The sequence below is a fragment of the Malaclemys terrapin genome, chromosome 2 (assembly GCF_027887155.1).
Source record: "Malaclemys terrapin pileata isolate rMalTer1 chromosome 2, rMalTer1.hap1, whole genome shotgun sequence".
Lineage (NCBI taxonomy): Eukaryota > Metazoa > Chordata > Testudines > Emydidae > Malaclemys > Malaclemys terrapin.
In genome coordinates, this window is record NC_071506.1 from 72567258 (window position 1) to 72587991 (window position 20734).

Sequence of the window (20734 nt, forward strand, 5' to 3'; positions counted from 1 at the left end):
TTAGAATTTGGGAAGATACTGAACAAACAGCCTCTCACAAGCATAGGACAATTTAGCGCTTAAGGGGAGAATTAAACAATGGGCATTCTAGTCCTGCTAGGTCCTTAAATCCCATGGTTTCCATGTAAAGACTGGCACTGGGCAGCAACACTGGCACTTGGCATGCCCTTAGAGACCATCACTCTACAAAATTTTACAGAAAAGGAGATGAAAACACTTCCCAAGGAAAGCCTCTCTTTTCTGACAAGTGGAAGCAGAGCTGGTCCACTTTAAGCGTATGCTGCCATGAGCTGAATGCAGCCAAAAAAACACTCATAGCTTCAACAGCTGTTTCAGTTCTCTGTAGTCAACAGAAACCTTTTGATCATTTCTCTCATTTTCCAGGAGGAAATGCCAACAAGACTGTGATATGACCACTTAATACCTCTACCCCGATATAACACTGTCCTCGGGAGCCAAAAAATCTTACCGTGTTATAGGTGAAACTGCTTTGATCCGCCGGAGTGCACAACCTTGCCCCCCCGGAGCACTGCTTTACCACGTTATATCCGAATTCGTGTTATGTCGGGGTAGAGGTGTATAATTTTATTTTTACACACACACACACACACACACACACACACAAACACACACACCCTTTAGGATAAGGGTTTTAAAGCAGTAATGGTTGTACCTATGCCACCCCAGTCTAAAGGTATTTGCCAGTGTCAGTACCAGCTCATGGGGTACAGAGATTTGCATCAAAAGTTTCCAGTAAACAAATGTATTGATCTATATATAGGATATGATCAGGTTGTTTTTCATAATTTTGTGCAAAGCACTTGAGCCATCTTCTCTCCCGAATAATAATATACCTACAACACTTCTGACTATTGGGTGGATTGTCAAACTCCCCCCATTTTAATTTGGGATCAGGCCATGAGGAAGGCCTTCTCAGGGTAGGGACACCCACTGTGTATTTCCCCCCTAAGCAGGTTTCCTAGTTTCTCTGTGTAATTGTCTTCAACATTTGGAGAACAGATATCTGTTCAGGACAGTTCATCTTTAAAGAAAACTATCCTGTCTAAGACCACGTCCATTAACAGGAATTCTTTTCTGTCACCATTCATCTTTAGATTAGTCTGTAAATGAGTATGTCTCTCCCATCCAGACATATATGTTTATTACTTTATTCTTAAACACTGAAAAAAAATTCACTCTAAGTGGTTCAGTGAGCATAAACTGATGAAAAACAGATTAATTAAGAACTGTAAAGTCAGTCACTTCCTTAATAAATCATCTCTGCTGGAGGTAGCTGTAGAAATGGGATGCTGAGATATAGTAAGCAATAATAATAAATCCTCTCAAAAGACTATTGTCACACTGGTCCTGAAAAGTTATGATTTCCAGCTCCTCACACTGCTGAAAAAGATTACTTCTTAAAGCATCTTGCATATGAGAATTGTGCATCAGACTCCACAAAGGCAACACACCCTGAGTAGATTCACAGTTTGTAAGGACTTCATGCCAAATTACAAATGCTGTGAGAATTGCACAATTAGGAAGATTCTTCTATTCAGAGCTCGCAGGTCCTCAGCAATTCCTGGGCCGTGGAGAGGAGTGAGGAGTCTCTAGCATCCTAGAGACAAGTAATCTCCAGGACCCACAAATGTGTAGCCAAAATATCTAAAAACAGGGGTCTGACAAAGCTCGTTTCTCTAAAAGAAGAACGGCGCTAACCTTACTATAGCAATCTTATTCCAAAATGAACCAACTGACAAAGGTGTCTTCTGTATCTTCTGAAATATTGTCTCCCACAGTTTAAGTACAGGAAGGCTCTGGAGCATAGAAAGGACTCTAGGTAATACACTCATTTTAATGACATTGATGTACCCAACTTCTGTGAACTCTAAATACACTTTTCTATACTAACTTTTAATTTGCTTTGATAAAAAAAAATTTCAGGGAGATCTAGTCTGATTCTCCGCCTGTGAGCAGAAATATTTGCACTTGTCTGAAGCCCACCAAAAAGGGAGAATGCTCAGCATTTTATTTATTTATTTATTTATTTATCTATTGGGTGAATTGCTCATTAAAGACTAATGCTCTTGAATCTCAAGTAAAGGTAAAACATAACAAGTAGACGAGCTTTGGAAAGAGAACTGTAAATAGATTAAGGCAGAATAACATCTGAAAAAGAGAAGCATCATGTGCGATTCCTTTCAGAGACTCAGAAAAGTGCTGAGAGATCTTTGGATGGAAGATGGTTCTCAAACCCCGAAGTCCCGACCCCCTTTAAATGGGGTCGCCAGGGTTGGCTTAGACTTGCTGAGGCCCAGGGCTGAAGCCCGAGCCCCACTCCGCAGGGCCGAAGCCAAAGCCCGAGGGCTTCAGTTCAGGTTGCAGGTCCCCTGAGTTGAGCTTCAGCTTTGGCCCCCCTGCCCGGAGCGGTGGGGCTCAGGCTTTGCCCCCACCCTCCACCCATCCTCGAGTCATGAAGTAATTTTTGTTGTCAGAAGGGGGTCGCGGTGCATTGAAGTTTGAGAACCCCTGTACTAAATAAACCCAGATTGGGCTTTGTATATTAACCCAGGTAAACACCCTTCAACTCTCCTACCTTGCAATTGAGCTAAAAATCTTAAAATCATTGTTCACAGGGATTACTTGCTTATAGGAAGGAGTCAGGAGTGGATCTCTGCCCAGTTTAAGCAGTACTGAAACCAGAACCTTTCAAATGCCCCTGTCATGAGCTGGATTAAACCTTGTTATGGGCTGACTTAAAACCTTGTTCAAACTGATGTGTGAATGTACCCTTGACTTAAAATACAGTAGTTGTGAGACAGTTAACAGCCCACATCTAAAACAAGGCCTAATAGATCCTGCCCAGAAGTTTTGGACTGTGAGGGGAAGGCTTTTTGCTGAGTATCGGGGAAGGGGAGCTGATGTAAACAGAGAGACTCGGAGGAGGAATAAGGTCAAGCAACAGCCTGTGAGCACAGTGTGATCCTAGAAAAAGCGAGCAAGTGTGCTTTGGGGTCTGGTGTTGGCTGAGGAGAGTTCGTGGTGCTGTGAGCAAAAGAAGCTGTATCCTGCTATTTGATTCTTTCTGAGTTTAGAGAAACAGGACTTTGTACATTCTTGGTTACAAAAAAAAACTGTATCAAAGAAATACCTTTGACTATCACTGTTTTCTACTCCCAACTGGAACATCCTCAGGCCCCTAAACTTAGCTTCTCTGGTAGAAAAGGGGCAGCAATCCAGTTCTGTATATAATTAATATATTTGAGGTTTTGTGATTATCCTGAGGTATAAAGATCAGTAATTGCAATTCTGAAGTATGGATAATTTGAATAAAACTGGAGTTAATTCCATTTATAGATTTAGAGATTCTAAAGCCAGAAGGGACCATTGTGATCATCTAGGCTGGCCTCCTGTATAATACAGGCTGTAGAACTTCCCTCAAATAATTCTAGAGCATAAATTTGGGGCATAAACACTAGCATGTGTCACCCTTTCTTTATAAAAGGTGCTAGACTTCATAATCTATGAGGCTCTGGTGCTGCTTTTTGGAATAAGATGGACTATAGTAGCTCCTCCTGACAGCAAAGAGTATTTTAGTGAGACTGGCTGGTTCACTAGACTATGAGCCAAATCTGGCCTTGAGTTACACCACTGTAAATTTGGAATAACTCCGTTAAAGTCAAAAAAGTATCTCTATATTTACATGGGCATAGCTGAGAACAAAATTTGATTTTGTCTTAGGAGTGGATGCATGTCTGCTCTTGCTAGCCAAAAAGCAGCCTCTGGGTGAGGTCCCTGTAGTATGTGCCTTGTCAATGACTAGTGGTGCAGGAAATGCTTCATGCTCCAGAGATTTAACTAGCAAATCCTGCAGAAAATCCTCTACAGTGCCTGTGTCTGAGCCCTCAGGTAGTTCCAGCAGCCTCATATTATTTCTACGTGACCTATTTTCCAGGTCATCTAATATTTATTTATACCAAAACAGTTCTTTCTTAATGGCAGGAGTGTCTTTCCTACTGCTCTCTGAAGATTGCCGATGCAAGTTTCTTCAGCTGGAATGCACTTGTTCAGTTAGTTTGATTTCTCTTTAAGGCATTTCATTGTCTTGAGGTGTGTGGTGGTGGTTCTCTCTCTCTCTCTCTCTCTCTCTCTCTCTCACACACACACACACACACACAAATCTGTGTTGCCATCAGAACAGTGAGGAAAGCCTTTTACAGCCCTCTCTCTCTCTCATTGTCTGTGTCCCCTCAGAATCGGGTGCAGTATTCCTAGGCAAGGAGAAGAAAGGGAAAGATGAGCCTTGCAAGTAAATGCACTCTTCTCTTTCTCTTTTGTTTTGGGGCTTTTTTAGTGTTACATTTGGCAGAAAGAGCTGCATCTAGAAGCTGTTTATAGTGTACTGCCTGCCATTTTAATATAAAACATTTTTGAGGAGGCTGTTATGAGATTAAAACTGGGCTGGAAGGACAGAAAGGCAATACAGCTCTTTCAACAAGCCTGACCGCCAAATAAATGTTTTAAAAGACATTTTTGTTGATAGCATCTTCTAAAGCTCATTTATAATGTTCGCTTATGTTTTCCCATAAGGGATGCTGCTATATATCAATGTATGGGATAGGGGCTCTTTTCCCACCCACGTCTTTTTTTAAAAAAGAAAAATCTACCTAGTTACTTACATGGCCCTTACCACCCTAGTATCTGAACAGCTCACTCTCATTAATGGAATTTATCCTCACAGCACTCTTGTGAGATAAGGAAGTACTATGTTCTCAATTTTACAGCACTGGCTAGACTTGTGTGATCTTGGGAAGTCCACGTGGTAGTCAGGAATTCAACCAGAGTTTCCCAGATCACTGCCCAGTGCCATTCATCCTCCCAAGCATTAGTAAAAATTAATGTTTGTAGAAGGTAACTAACGGACAGGAAAGGAGGAAAGATGCTCCCGTGGTTGCAACACTGATCACAGCAATGCAAGTTTCTTCACTGATATGCTCTGACCTGGACTGACCACTTCTTGGACTGTACCTCCACTGGCACATTTGGGGACATTTCTTATGGTCACACTACTGCCATGGGAAATGCTAGTGTAAGCAAGGCATAGTATCTTCATGACCATGTAACTGAACCCAGAGCAGATCTTGATTCTGCACATCACTTGTACAATGTTACATGTGTAAGTACAAAAGAGTGTTGAGCAGGACAGCAAATACAAGAGAACTCAACTCTGCATTCACAAGAGCACTGCTGTGCATCTGCTAAATTACCCCCATCTCGGAGGAGGAGCAGCAAGGCCAGAGAGGGAAACTCAGTAGAACTAGTCACAACATTGTGATTCCCCATCCCCTCAGGAAAAAATTCAATGAAAATTAAACATTTTTTCCTTTTTGTCAAAAATATTTGAGTTTGAGACAAACAAAACATTTTCTTTTTGGTAGTCCAAAAAACCCAGTGAAAACATGAACAATTTTGTAGAAAACAAAAACAAACCAAAAAAAAACTTCATTTTTGACCAAACCCCATTTTTTATAAAAATACTTTTAGTTGAAAATATTTTGACTAGCTCTAGAGTTCAGCATACTGAACCCTGGCCATTTGCAATACTTCAGAGAGTGCCAGTATATGTATTATAAACCCCAGGGTTTTTTAATTCTGATGATGATGATAAATACTCCATGCTGAAAGAAACTTGCTGTACCTGACTTTGTCCCAGAAATAATTCATTTTCTCAAAATTTGGAAAAATTGTCGTCTGTATTCTAGAGTTACATAAATTAAAAATAAAATATAGCTTAATGGTTTCAGATACTTTTTAATGACCATGTAGCTTCAAAATTGATTTAATTTGGAAACAAATTACTTTTGGCAAGGATTTAGTTTGTAGCAGAATCCAACTGCTTTTTGTAATTTGAAAGAAATTAAAAACAGAGAAGATATGAATTAAAAATAACTTCTGCCCAGTAAATTCTCATGAATTTTCATACTACATATCCCAAATGTATAATTATACAGTGGAATATATTAGATCATTTGATAAATAACCTTTAAATCTACTGTAAGCCATGGTCAGAAAAGTGACTATACAATGATATCTTCTTACACCACAGTTCTGCACTTACAGCAGAGATGAATCTGAGTGGGAAAAACCAGCTCCAGGTCTGAACTTTCCCACAGAATAAGGATTTTTGAATCTTGAGTTTTGATTTTGGTCTATTTCTAATTCAGAATCATGTCTACTTATTTAACTAAGAAAAAGAAATGTTACTGCACTTTATTTCAGGTAGCCAAGTGTGTACCACTATCAAAAACACAAACCTGGATTTTCTTCTGGCTTGCAATATCTACACAATTTTTAACTAAATTCTATTCTAGCTGTAGAGATGTTTCTCTACTGGTGATTATGCATGAGCCAGTAAGAGCCCAGTTTGACTTTTGGATCACAGGTTGAGTTTTCAGGGCCAGAAGATAGGGAAAACCCCCACCTATCTAAACTATACCATTTTTTATGGTACCAGTGTTAGAGCTGGTCAACAAATCAGCTGTTTTCCCTGCAGAAAATTTTCATTTTTTGTCAAAAAAAATCAAAAACCAAAAATGTTGATGTGGAAATGCTGTCACAATCCCTCATGGAAATTATCATTTCAGAGCCTCCTATGCTCCCATTTTCTTCTGTGGATTGAGCTCCCTGGCCAGACTACATGTCCCATGATGGACCAGTCTTCTCCCTTACTATTCCTCTGTGCTATATCACAGAAATCTCTAGCCATGAAGTATCATGGGAGATGTCATCTGGCTGGGGAGCCCAGTCAAAGTAAAATGAGACAACCAAACCATAATTTCAATGAGGCACTGTGGCAGTATTTCCAAATCAAAATGTTTGAGTCTTCAGTTTCTTGAGGAATAGTCAGAATTTTCCATGGAAAGCAGACACTTCTTGCGAAATAATCTGTTTAGTCAAAAAACCAATTTTCTGTCAGAAAATAGTTTTGATATAAAATGTTCAACCCACCCTAACCCATTTGACTCTATAAACATGGAATTCTGCCATGCCATTTTTGCAGTCACTTTATTTGCTGTATTTAACTTCAAGCCTGTTTAGGTCGATCATAAACATAAAACTAATTTCTTTTAAAACAGTGTGTAATTGTTGTGCTGCTCTCACCATACAGGAGACCATGGGTCAATTCTCAGCCTAGGCACTTGCTCAATGGGCCAGCAAGGACTGCTGGTGCAACAAAAGCAGAACACTCATCTCCTGAAGGAAGTGTTTGTGATCAGGCAATACCTGCTAACCATGAACCTTATTGCTTTTTAAAGGAATGATGACCTCTGAAGGGAATCCCATCCTGTCTCACTATCAGGCCAACACTCCTCATTTTGTGACAGTGTTCTGAAAAAAAGATTTATAGGTTTTAAGGCCACAGGGGACCATTAGATCATCTACTCTGACCTTCTCTATAACAGCCAGTTACCTCTGTACTGAGCCTAATAACTTGTGTTTGACTTACACATATCTTCCAGAAAGGCATCCAGTCTGGAACTGAAGACTTGAAGAGACAGAGAATTCGCACCCACTTTGGTAGTTTCTTAATCTTTGTACCATCCTCACTAAACCATTCCCACTGGCTATTGCCAGCTCCAGGAGAGAATGTTAAGGCCCCACTGTGGGGGAGGGCAGGCACCCCAATCCCATATCTCCTGCTCGTTAGAGGTCTACACCCCATTACTCCAACTCCTTACCACCTGATCCTCAAAAGTTCAAGGTCAGCCACCCCCACACTCTGGAAGGGCATGAAATATCAGTGGGCAACCTGAACTCTGGACCAATTCAGTTTGGGGGCACTTGAGAATATATTTAACAAAGAATAATGCAAAACAGAGAAAGCTGTGGTGCCAAAGAGAAACTCCTGCAGTGGGGAATTAGTGGATGTTTTAAAGTCAAGAGATACCTTGATTAAAAAGGAAGGTATGGGAAGAATAGGATTAATTACTACTACCCGCCCCCCTTACAATAAATCACTGGAGCTAGGGAACAGGTAGTTTGGAAGGAAGAGCAGATGAATGAGTCTCTCCCCCACATATGCATACCTCACACTCTTCACCCCCAACTCCTTCCTAGTCATTCAACTTGGGGGGGTAGGGGAAGAACCCCTCTCCCACGTAACACCCAGCCCGCTTTATAGATCCCACCTCCCTCACAAGTGAGAAAGTTCTCACAAAACCACAAAATAAGGGGGAACATCTAGGCAGAAAACTATGAGATTGAGAATATAGATCATCTAGGCTACAGTTCTGCTACCTGTATACTCTCTCCTCCCTCTGCCAAAATAGATGCTGCCTATAAATTAGAGTCTCAAAGAGGGGAAGTGAAAGAGCATAGTAAAGAGGTAGATACCGTGATTATTAGCACAATATAAAACATAATACAGTAGACAGAGTGTAACAGCTGGTGCAACCGACAGTGTGGAGAAACCATTTGAGTTCTGATAGGGACACTAAACTCCCCAGGAAAACAAAGTTGCTTGCTTACCACTCTCTCTCATCAGAGGACAGAATATTTATGAGTTTTAAAACATTACATGGACTACTGGGCATTTCAACAACTTGAAACAAAATCAACACAAGTAATGGATGAAGGGAATGACATGGAACAAAATCCTTCAGAAAGAGCACAGAATAAGTGACACACAAGCTAGCAGAGAAAATTCACAGAAATGCCAGAAGGTAAAACTGGGGAGATTGAAAACAAACCACAGCTGCTGGCAATCTAATTTGTGGCTCTTATGTATCCCAGAGGAGGAGGCTGAAGTGGAGAATACACAATCCAGCTACTCACAGCCTGATACAAGGCACATCTATAGTGGCATTTTTCTTGAATCTCATCAAGCTAGAAAGTACACTCTGATGTTTACAGTCCAAGCTTAATCTGAGTGCAATAAATTCCATGATTTTATTGCACAAACTAGCCATTTTCACTTGCTAAATTTTCACCTGTTAAACAGGAGAACTGGGGTCCATTATGTCAACCCTGCCCATATAGTGCAGAATTGATTTGCCTACAATGATGCTGCTGCTTCCCATTACCCAAGACAGTCTCTTTGCAGATGGCATAGACAACCAAAGTCCCTGCCAATGACTATTAGATTCTATTTTCATCATATTGCCTCATGTCACTGTCTGTAATGTATTGCCAGATTGAGAGCTTCACTCAGTAAAGGAGGAATTAGAATTTCTGGTCTGCAAGTTTAGTGTTTTCAAAGCTTTCTTGTTTTCAGGAGCTCCAGCTTTTATCAGATCTACCATAGGATGCAGCTCATTCAAAATCCAGCAGATTGCATCCTAATAAGCATTTGGTTGTCTGAGCACATGCCTCCTATTTTTAAATCTTTCCACTGGCTTCCTGTCAAAATTCACATTGATTTTAAATTCCTTATACTTTATATTTTCAGCTTTGAATAGCTGTAGCCCATCTTCCATAACCAGTCTGCTGTACTTACACATCCCCAGCCATTCAATTGGATCTGAATTGTGGATCATTTGCTTTGTGCTATAATCTTGTCTCTATTTAGGCATTTCTAAGATATCCATCACTACAGTACGTACTGTTGGTGCCAACATTTGATGCATTACCAGAATCTCATGTGAACACGCAAAGGATCCACAAGCCTGTTGAAAACACTTCTCAATACATTCACTTGGACCTTCTAGTACATGCCATATAACATGTACTATTAAAAACTATGCTTTCACCCAGTATTGGCAACATGACATAGATTTCGCAAGAGTGCCATAGCACGGTAGGGAGTAAGGAGACAATGGATAGACTCTGTGTAGTTACCATCACCTAAGATTTGACTGCTGGGTTGCAATATCTGACCAAAGCTGAACTGGAAGTGCCAGGATTTCGCAGGTGTAATATTCAAATATTCTATACACTTTAGGCTAAAAATTAAGCTTTTGAAAAAGCACTGTACTAGAAGGAGTAAAGGAACAGAAGCTAATTAAAAATAGCTTTACCTACAGATTAAGAGAAAAAAAGATATGCTAAGAGTACAATTTGGGTGCCCCTTCCACATTTGGGTAGGGCTGGTTGGAAATTTTCCAGAAGGAAAAGTGCTGAGGATCTCTACTTCATGGAAATTTTCAAAATGTCCGAATTTCCCATAAACTAGAAATTTGGAGTTCAGGCCAGCTCTACATTTAGATGCTCATACATCAATAGGAAGTAGTGTACATGAAAAGAAAAGTAGACCAGATACAACTATTCTCAAAGTATAGGACAAGAGGTTCATTTGCAATGTTCTTTGGTTGACTACAAGCAATGCCCAACCAATGTGCCTCAGCCTTCATCTGGGCACTTTTGAGGTTGAGATGCTAGGTAAGTCTCCATTCCCCATAAATCTTTGGATTCGCTGCTGAACTAGCATCAAGTGACAGTTAGTGCCATTTGTGGTTTCTGCGATATGAATGTGTGTCCGTTATTAGGAAATGGACTGAGACAATGTCACACAGTCTACTGAACAACCATCAGATGGTTAGCAATTTTAATTCACTACCAGAGTTCCCCTACCACTCCCAAGCCACACACTTATGCAGCCACACCCTCTGCTGGCAGGGATACAGAGGGTGAAAAGGTAGGAGAGAAAGAGACTCAAATTATAAACTTGAGGTCTGGGAGTTGTTCATTCTGAACACAGAAAAAAAATTAAATGAATATTTCTCGTTATGGGCTAGAGTCAGATTCAGACTGGTTCCCCAAGGTTAAATGCTCTGTATTCTGTTACCAGGCCGCTGACCTATCCAGTCCTCTGAGTATATTTTTCGTTTAATTTTGCTTTATGTAAAACTATGCTTGCCCTTTCTTTCCTGAGCATGAGGGAAATCTTCTGAGCCCCAAGGACATCCCACTTTTTTTCCTTTTTATCACCCTTCCTACAAAGGCCTCGTGTCAAACAGACCCTTCCTCCAGAGATGGAGCATTGAGATAGCTCAGGGGTGGACAAACTATGGCATACAATTTCCCCACCCAGATGTGGCCCTTGGCCCAAAAAGCTTGCCCACCCCTGGTATAGCTCCATCTAAATGCCACCAACTCCATTCCCCGTATCCACCAGAAGAGGGAGCCCTTACTGATAAGGGCCTGGTATATACACAGTTTTGGACTGATTTAATTATTTCAGGCAGGGGTGTGATTTTCTATTAGGGTGACCAGATGTCCTGATTTTATAGGGACAATCAGGATTTTGGGGACTTTTTCTTATATAGGCACCTATTACCCCCCACCCCCGACCCGATTTTTTACACTTGCTATCTGGTCACCCTATTTTCTATCAAAATAGTTAAGTTAGTGCAACTTACAAACCCTAGTTTAGATATCAGCATAATAGTACCTTATACCAGTATAACTTATTCCCCTTCACTTAGGGAGAAAGCTATGTCAGTATAACTGCATCCACATTAACAGGGCTTGTAGCACTTTACTTAGACTAGTTAAAGAGAGACCATTTTTGTCTAGAGTCAAGCCCAGAGTACAGGATTTGAACTCTAATCTCACACCAGGACAGCCCCATCCTGTCACAAACAAAAAAGTTACTGAGACAAAATCTATTTCAATAAAATGTGCCCTGAGCATCCTCTTGAAGTGAACTCAGGACAATTAGGCAGCCTCAAGCAACAGGAGGATGTGGGGACAGAGGTCTTGCACTTCTTGTAGTCTCCAAGGGAAACATCACCACATCTACCATTTGCCACAAAGGGCAGACGATGAGGATCAAGTGTCAATACGTGGGGGGGAGTGCACGCGGGGGTAGAAAGAGGCAGCCAAGAAAGAAGAGGTGGCCAAATGCCTGTGGGGTCTGCCACAAAAAGAAAAGAAAGCGTTTTACAAACCTGTTCACTACAAGCCCCACATTCATAACTGTTTCCAAATGGAAGGCTATGTGGAAAGCCAAAGCAAACATTCCCAATTATTTTTGAATCTATCAGACTATATAGGAAAATATGTGCATTTTATGGTTTGGGGGCACAACCTTATAACTATGTTTTCGCATTGTCATGTCCAAGTCCTTTTATTCCCCCTCAAAAATTAATATTTCCTAAAGCAATACAGCTATTTATTTTGGGTGAACTTGAACTGAAGCACAATCTCCCTTTGCAAAACAACAAGGCACAGAGGAGTTGGAACATGACACCTAGGGGATTTCAGAGCACACTGCAGTGCAACCATAATCATTTTTCTGATGCCTTTTCAACCGATTCAAGCTGTTGTCTTAGCAGTTCAATGCTAATTCTGTATGCTCATAGTTGGCACTCAGAAAAACAGGAGTCAGGGAAGGGGGGCTGTAAAGAACAAAATTTACAGTGTCTGCCTCTTTATTAGAATTGTACTAAGCACAGTTCTGGTTTCAAACTGGTAAGTGTTCTGGCAAGAAATAATTTTGAACTTCCCTACTGTGAACCACAGCCTTTCAGGCACCAAGCTAAGGAAGACGTCAATCAACTGTCTTCCCATTGAGGTGCTAGATTGGCAACAAGCTCCTAAAGTGACAGGATACAAATGATATTTAAATTGGATTTTCATAGAGCCAGTGCATGTAAACCCAGGCGCCCCTGGCAAAGGCATTAGGCTAGTGCCATCTTGTAGCTTTCAGATAACTTAAAGCAGCTGTGTAGGGAGTAACTATCCCAGCTCCAGTTCCTCCAGATTTCACAGAAGAACACTTTAGCACATACACACTTAAAAGGGAAGGAAGTGGGCATGGGATAGAGAGGGCTTCAGTAAACAATAGCGTCTGTTCATCATTTCATAATAAAATAAGAATATTTTATGTATACATAACACTTTTCATCCTGAAGGAGCCAAAAAATGCTTTACAACCCATATACATAAAGCATTACTGACATGTAACCACCTCTGGGTTAATGGTGACAAATAGAGCTGGTTGGAAAAATTTCAACTATAAACTGTCAGACTACACAGTTCCATCAAAAACACAATGCTTTGTAAAACCCCGTGGATTTCCCTAGAAATTTTTTTCAGAAGAAAATTGGTGGGAAAGGATTCTGACAATGTCAAAATGTCCTGTTTCAACATTTTTTGAACTAAGCATTTTTTATTTTTCATTTTATTTTATATACTATATTATAATATAATCATGCTAATCTAGTCAGACCTCCTGCACATTGCAGGCCACAGAACCTCACCCACCCATTCCTGTAATAGACCCCTAACATGTGGCTGAATTACTGAAGTCCTCAAATCATGATTTAAAGACTTCAAGTTATGGAGAATCTGCCATTTACACTAGTTTAAATCTGCAAGTGACCCTTGCCCCATACTGCAGAGGAAGGTGAAAAAAACCCAGGGTCTTGGCCAATTTGACCCAGGGGAAAATTTCTTCCAATCCCAAGTATGATTATCAGTTGAACCCTGAGCATGTGGGATGCTCCTGGGAAAGAATTCTCTGTAGTAACTCAGAGTCCTGCTCATCTAGTGCCCCATCTCTGGCCATTGGGGATATCTGCTATTGGCAGTTTCCGATCAGCTACAATCTCATCATACCATCCCCTCCATAAACTTATCAAACTCCATCTTGAAGCCAGTTACCTTTTTTGCCTCCCACTGCTCCCCTTGGAAGCCGGGCCGGTGCAAGGAAGTTTTGCGCCCTAGGCGAAACTTCCATCTTGCGCCACCCCCCCACCCAGCTAAACTCACCCCCTGGCTCAGCTAACCACGCCCCCCCCAGCAGCTAACCCCACCCACCACGGCAGCTAACCCAGCCCACCAGATGGGGAGTCCCCACTCCTGCAGCAGCTATCCTGTCTCTGCAGCTAACCCCACCCAGGGGGCCCGCCTCCACGGCAGCTAACCCCACCCACGGAAGCTAACCCCGCCCAGGGAGCCTGCCCCAGCTCACCTCCCCTCCACCTCCTCCGCTGAGTATGCTGGCACCGCTCTAATTCTCCTCCCCTCCCAGGCTTGCGGCGCCGATTGGAGGAGAATTAGAACGGAGGCTGTGTGCTCAGCGGAGGAGGCAGAATGGAGGTGATCTGGGGCGGGGAGCAGTTCCCCTGTGCACCCCTCCCCATTACTGCGGGAAGCCCTCCCCGCGCACCTCTGCCCCAGCTCACCTCCACTCCATCTCCTCGCCTGAGCGGGCTTTTAGGCGCCCTCAACCACTAGGCACCCTAGGCGACCGCCTAGTTCGCCTAGTGGTTGCACTGGCCCTGCTTGGAAGGCTATTCCAGAACTTCACTCCTGTGATGGATAGAAATCTACATCTAATTTCAAGCCTAAACTTGTTGATGGCCAGTTTATATAATTTGTTCTTGTGTCCATATTGGCACTTAACTTATGGCACTGATGTATTTATAGAGAGCAATCACATCTCCCCTCAGCCTTCTTTTGGTTAGACTAAACAAGCCAAGCTCTTTGAGTCTCTTCTGATAAGGTCGGTTTTCCATTCCTTGGATCATTCTAGTAGCCCTTCTTTGCACATGTTCCAGCTTGAATTCATCCTTTTTAAATATGGGTAACCAGAATTGCATACACTATTTCAGATGACATCCCATCAGTGCCTTGCATAAGGGTATTAAACACTTCCCTGTCTCTACTGAAAATACCTCACCTGATGCATCCTAGGACCGCATTAGCCTTTTTCAGAGCCACATCATATTTGTGACTCATAATCATCCTGTGATCATCCAGTACACCCAGGTCTTTCTCCTCCTGTGTCACTTTCAACTGATACGTCACAAAAGCATAAGAACAGCCATACTGGATCAGACAAAAGGTCCATCTAGCCCAGTATCCTGTCTTCTGACCGTGGCCAATGCCAGGTGCCCCAGAGGGAATGAATGGAACAGTGATCAAGTGATCCACCTCTTGTTGACCATTCCCAACTTCTGGAAAACAGAGGCTATTCCTGCCCATCCCAGCTAATAGCCATTGATGGACCTATCCTCCATGAAATGATTTAGTTCTTTTTTGAACCCTGTTATAGTCTTGGCCTTCACAGCATCCTCTAACAAAGAGTTTCACAGGTTGACTGTGTGTTGTGTGAAGAAATACTTCCTTTTGTTTGTTTTAAACCTGCTGCCAATTAATTTCATTTGGTGACCACCACCGCCAGTTCTTGTGTTATGAGAAGGAGTAAATAACACTTCCTTACTTATTTTCTCCACACCAGCCATGATTTTATAGACCTCTATCATATCTTCCCTTAGAAGTCTCTTTTCCAAGCTGAAAAGTCCCAGTCTTTTTCATCTCTCCTCATATGGAAGCTGTTCCATGTCTCTATAGTCATTTTTGTTCCCCTTTTCTGTACCATTTCCAATTCCAATATATCTTTTTTGAGATGGGGCCACCAGATCTGCATGCAGTATTCAAGATGTGGGTGTACCATGGGTTTATATAGTGGCAATATGATATTTTCTGTCTTCTTATCTATCCCTTTCCCAACATTCTGCTAGCTTTTTTGACTGCAGTGGATGTTTTCAGAGAACTATCCACAATGATTCCAAGACATCCCCAGCTTATAGCAAAAATTCTTGTTGTTACTCTCTAAATGCATGACTTTCCACTTTCCACTATTAATTTTCATCCCATTTCTAGAACTCTAGTTTACAAGGTCATAAAATCATGACATTTTAAAGACAAATCAATTAGGGCAGACAGGATATTGGTTTAAGGTCCCATCTGAATGTTTTTTGTGCTTACGCAAACACACGCACACCCACACACTCACCGATATCCATGGAACATGATTGATGTACCTTGGGAGGATGAAATGTTGAGTCTTTCCTGACAGGATCTGAACCTGTGGTATCCACATCACTTATCTTGTCTAGTGTGAATTTCAGCCAACTCAAGTCTCATCTGTCCCTCCCATTCTCAGCACAACTAATTGCTCAATCCTTAGGCACAGGTATTGAAACCAGGGTAGGCTAAGACCCCTCTAATTGTAATACTTTTCCATTTAGCCTTTAACTTTGCCCCCAATGTAAACAGTCCTAGTGTGTTCTAAAGAAAAAGTGTTCTGCTCAAAATTAGAGGTACACAAAAACAAGTGGGGCACCCCGTTGTGAGGGAATCTCAGGAGTACACTTACAAAGACACATTGTGCAAGACCTCCCTCCCCACAAAAGTCACCCCTCACTTCAGGTGTCAGATATTTAAATATAATAATCCAGGTTTTAAAACTAATCAAAAGAGAGATCCTGGATTCTGCTCCCTTGCTGGTACATTATTGACACCTCTGTTACTATGGAGACAAGAAATTGATTCTCTTCTCTCTAAATTTAAGTGCCAATTCCAAACATATTTTGCTAATGAAAATCCTTGCAAAAACACCCCAAGAAAACCAAAAATAAAACTAACCCAACAAGCCTCCCACTTATGAACTTGTGTCTGTGGGTCATGAGTGTGGAGTTCACTTAGTTGTGACAGCGGAAGATTTAGGCCACCCCAGCCTGCAAGTTGGCCAAATATCTAAGAACTTAATACATTTACCATGATAACTGTGAGGGAGATGGTTAGTCTTGACACACCGCTGAAAAAAGAAGCAGCTCCAACAGCAGCAAAGAGTCCCGGATCAATCCATGCCCCTTGTTCATTGGTCTGAACACCAAAAATGGACACAAGTATCAGGCCAACTATCCTGCCATATACAGCTCCTGTGTACCTGCATGTGAGGAGAAGAAAATAAGGACACTACTTTTGCCAGACACTTTATTTTCCAGGATTATTTTCTTCTTCTCTAAACCGGCATTTCATTCTGTCAGCTTTACTTTTGTAACATAGCACTGTTCCAGTAGCACCAGGGTCCTTGGAGTTATGGGGGCCCAACCAGCCAGGGGGAAAGTAGAGCCTGCTGGCCCCACAGGGCAGAGAGGAGGCTGGGATGAGGGATCCCTCCAGATGGGGCAACCCCAGGCATGAGCAGTCAACAAGGATGTGTGCAAAAGGCATGGGGGAATCGAAGTGCTGGGGGAGGGAAGGCTCTAGAGAAGGAAGACATGGCAGCCACCCAGAGACAGAGCACAAAGGTAAAAGCATGGGCCACTTTGCATGGGGCAGGGAACTGGGGGAACAACAAGCAATGGTTGGGGGCAGGGAGAGCTGGGGGAGGCTAGTGGGGGTTGGAGCAGAACTGGGTGAGTAGTTCAGAGCTGTTGAGGGTGGGGAAAGGGGACTGGAGCAGAGATTGAGGCATCTGAAGCAGAGTTAGGGGGAGGAGGAGAGGTGAGTGTGACGGGATCCCCCCAGGGTGCAGCCTGGGACAGTGGAAACGCTGTGCCCCCTTAACTCTCTCCAGCCTGGGCTGTCTTTCACAATGCTTTGCTAGTGACAAGCAGCAAGCCCCTCCAGGCACTGTGATCCCTCAGCACAACAGTATGTGGAGCCCCACAGTCAGCTAGATTGCATGAATGCTCCCAGCGCCACTCATGAATCACACAGAGAAAGGCACCAGACAAATCCCCCCAGCTCCCAGCACTGTACCCCAGGAATATACCGTCTTGCACTGCTCAAAACAGGCAGTGCAAATTTATTAATTGGTTCACCCCTTCAACAATGGAAAGTGGTTATACAGCAGCCTTTGTCAAATCTGAGCAGATTTACCACACACTTCAAGCAAACTCACTGGTAAAGATAAACAGTAAAACAAATGTATTCACTATAAAAGATAGATTAAGTGATAGGCAAAAAGTCAGAATTACTTACCAAAAGAAATAAAATATAAGCACGCAGTCTAAACACTCAACCCTATTAGACTGGGCAACATCTAGATTAAGCAGTTTTTCTCACCCCCTTGGATACTGCAGTCCTTAATATACAGGTTTCTTCCTTAAACCTGGACCAATCTCAACAGAGTCTTGTCTTCTTCTCAGTGTTTTGGTTGCTTGCAGCATAGGTGAGGGCAGGAGAAGGGCCCAGTATGTGTCCACTGTGTTTGTTTTATACCCTCACTCCATGTGCTTGGAAAATGTAAGTCCAGGCATGTCTGGTGGCATTGCTGAGTTTCCAGGCAAGGTTGAGCAATTCCCCTGGTGTGGCCTCATGCAGGTGAGTCACTACATTGTAGCTCCCTTGCTGGACAATGGTTGTTGATGGGTTGATTGATACCCTGCCTGGGTGTTGATTACTTTTCCTTTCTATGTGCTTCCTAGGAAAGGTTCTGTCTCTTGTTCAGCTTCAAAACTCTGCCAGCTAACAAATGGGACAGTTTTCTTGGTCACTGACAACATCTCTCCTGCCCCCAACCCCCAATCCTGAAGGCATGTTGCCTTCTGCGGGAAAGGAGCTAGTCTCAGCCCCTCCCATACTTGAAAGTATGCTGCTTCCCTGTGTTACAGAGTCGCAGGGATCCTCACCCCCCTCAGTGGTTTCTGAGATCCCATCACCTTTCCCTGGGCTTCCCACAGGATACATTTCTTTATGCTCCCTAGAGTGGGGTCTGGGTCTGGTTCAACTTGCTGACAGCTAACTGGCAGGCATTACACCTCCATCTTTTCCTGATGTGATGTGGTGTTGCCTCCAGCTGCAATGCAGGATTTGGTCTCAACCACCCTCCCACTTGGAAGCATGTGGCTTCCCCCGCTGCAGAAGAATCAAGGAGACTCTCTCCCATTCTCTCAGCAGTTCCTGAGACCTTACCTTTCCCTCGGGGGTCCCAGCATAAAACTGTTTTTTGTTGCAGGCAAATACCTTAACCTGAGCTACACGAAAAATATCATTACCAAGGAGCAGGTCGACTAGGAGGTGTTTCTTTACCCCCATAGTCAAAACACTTTCCAAACCTTCCCACACCACATGGATTTTAGCTAGTGGTACCAGGAATCTGCTTTCGCCCACCCCCACAATCTCTGCCATTTGGCCAGGTAATATGCTGGCCTTTGGGACCACACTCTGCTTAACCAGAGAGATCTGGGCACCTGTATCCTTCTGCCCCAAATACTCCCTGCCATTAATTTCGACAATCTTAACATGCTCCATGTCTGGTTCTGCAGAGGCTAATCTCACAAAACCAATATGATAGGTTTTGATTGCCTGGGGGGGTTCTGTGTTGAGAACAGCAGAACTAACATGAATTATTGGTTGCCTGCTTCCTCCTAGCACAGGGCATTTATTCCTCAGGTGATCAATGGAATTACTCTGATAGCACCTTTGGGGCTCTTCTGCTTTTACAGGAGAGTTGGGAGAAGGGTTAGAGGAATGGTTTAGGGGAGGTGAGTACCCAGCCTCCCAGCCATCCTCCCTCTTGCTAGGGATAAAATGGGAGCTTCCTTTCCCACCAGATTGAAACACCTCTTTCAGTGGTATGTTTTCAATAGATGCCTGGGTCTGTTCAAAGGGATCAGCAAGAGAAGCCATCTCTTCCACAGACTTTACATCTTTGTCCCATAGACACCGCTTTACATCAGCCTAACATACGCCTAGGAAATGCTCTTGAGCAACAAGATCCAACATTCCCTCAAAGCTTGTACCCCCTTTGCCCCTCACCCACTTTCCCATCAAATCTTTCATTTTGTTCACATATTCCCCATTACTCAGACCAATATCCCTCTCAAGATTCCCAAATTTAACTCTATATATTTCAGGTTTTTTTGCAAAACAGCGTGTTTAAATTTACAATAGTCTAAAGCATCCTCAATAGGCATTTCATTGAATATATTCAGAGCTTTACCAGTTAATTTTGCAATCAGAGTAGGAACTCTCTTGACACCAGAGATCTCATGCACTGCACACAGCCTTTCAAAGGTAGGCAGATATTCATCAATATCATCTGTCTCCTTGTATGCAGGACATAAATGGTCCCATCTGCAGATTTTTGGAGCGATGGGAATCGCTGGGGTCAGTGGGTTCTGGTTCTGCTTCTCTAGCAGGTCCAGTCGGTGCTTTCGCTCTCTTTCTTCCCGCTCTCGCTCTCTTTCTTCCCATTTCTCCTTTATCTCCAGTTCTTTCAGTTGCAAGAGTCTCTGGTGCTCCCTCTCCTTTTCTGCAATCTGTAGTCTAAAAAGCTCCAATTTTGCAATTGTTTCACTGCTTTCAGTCATTTTTCCTGTTTTTCTGTCCCTAGTCCCCTTTCCCGAAATAAGCAAACAGAAAATAACAAACCGGTAGCCTCCTCCTGACTGTCCTTAGCCACCACACTTAAAGCCTTACTTAAAATCTTTACACCAGTGTATGAAATGCAAATCTTGCTCAGTACAACGAGCTATGTATTTCATCCTGCTCACAGCACCACTGTGATGGGATCCCCCCCACCCGGGGTGCAGCCTAGGACTGTAGGATCGCTGTGCCCCCTTAACTCTCTCCAGCCTGGACTCTCTCTCACAATGCCTTGCTAGTGACCCACAGCAAGCCCCGCCAGGTGCTGTAACACTGGTCTACAATTTTTGAGAAGTCGTCTGCTTCAGAGATAAAATGTGCTATTTATTATGCATTTTGATGTGCTGAATTCAAATATGACAATTAAAACAACCGATTGGCTACTGTTTCTAAGATATTTAAGTTTTTACATTTTATGTCTATGTATATTGTGTAGATAGTAGAGTTTTAATCATAAATTGTAAACCTAGGTCTTTTCATGTGTTTATGGTTGCTTTACATGATAATATTTCACCTGTCCTGTTTATGTAACACTTTAAAAATCAGCAAAAGGGTTATATAAATACAATTTATTATGAAACAAAAGGCAAAAAACCATTTTGTACATAATTTAGTCCTATTCAGT

At 42.5% G+C, this 20734-nt stretch overlaps 1 protein-coding gene across 1 annotated transcript in view; it reads right to left on the minus strand.

The window, feature by feature from the left end:
* Window positions 1-20734, minus strand: part of LOC128831960 (chloride channel protein C-like) — a 107045-nt gene that overhangs the window by 46354 nt on the left and 39957 nt on the right. The window contains exon 11 of the mRNA XM_054018931.1: window positions 16510-16681. Coding sequence (XP_053874906.1) covers window positions 16510-16681 — 172 coding nt within the window. The remainder of the gene's footprint in view (window positions 1-16509; window positions 16682-20734) is intronic.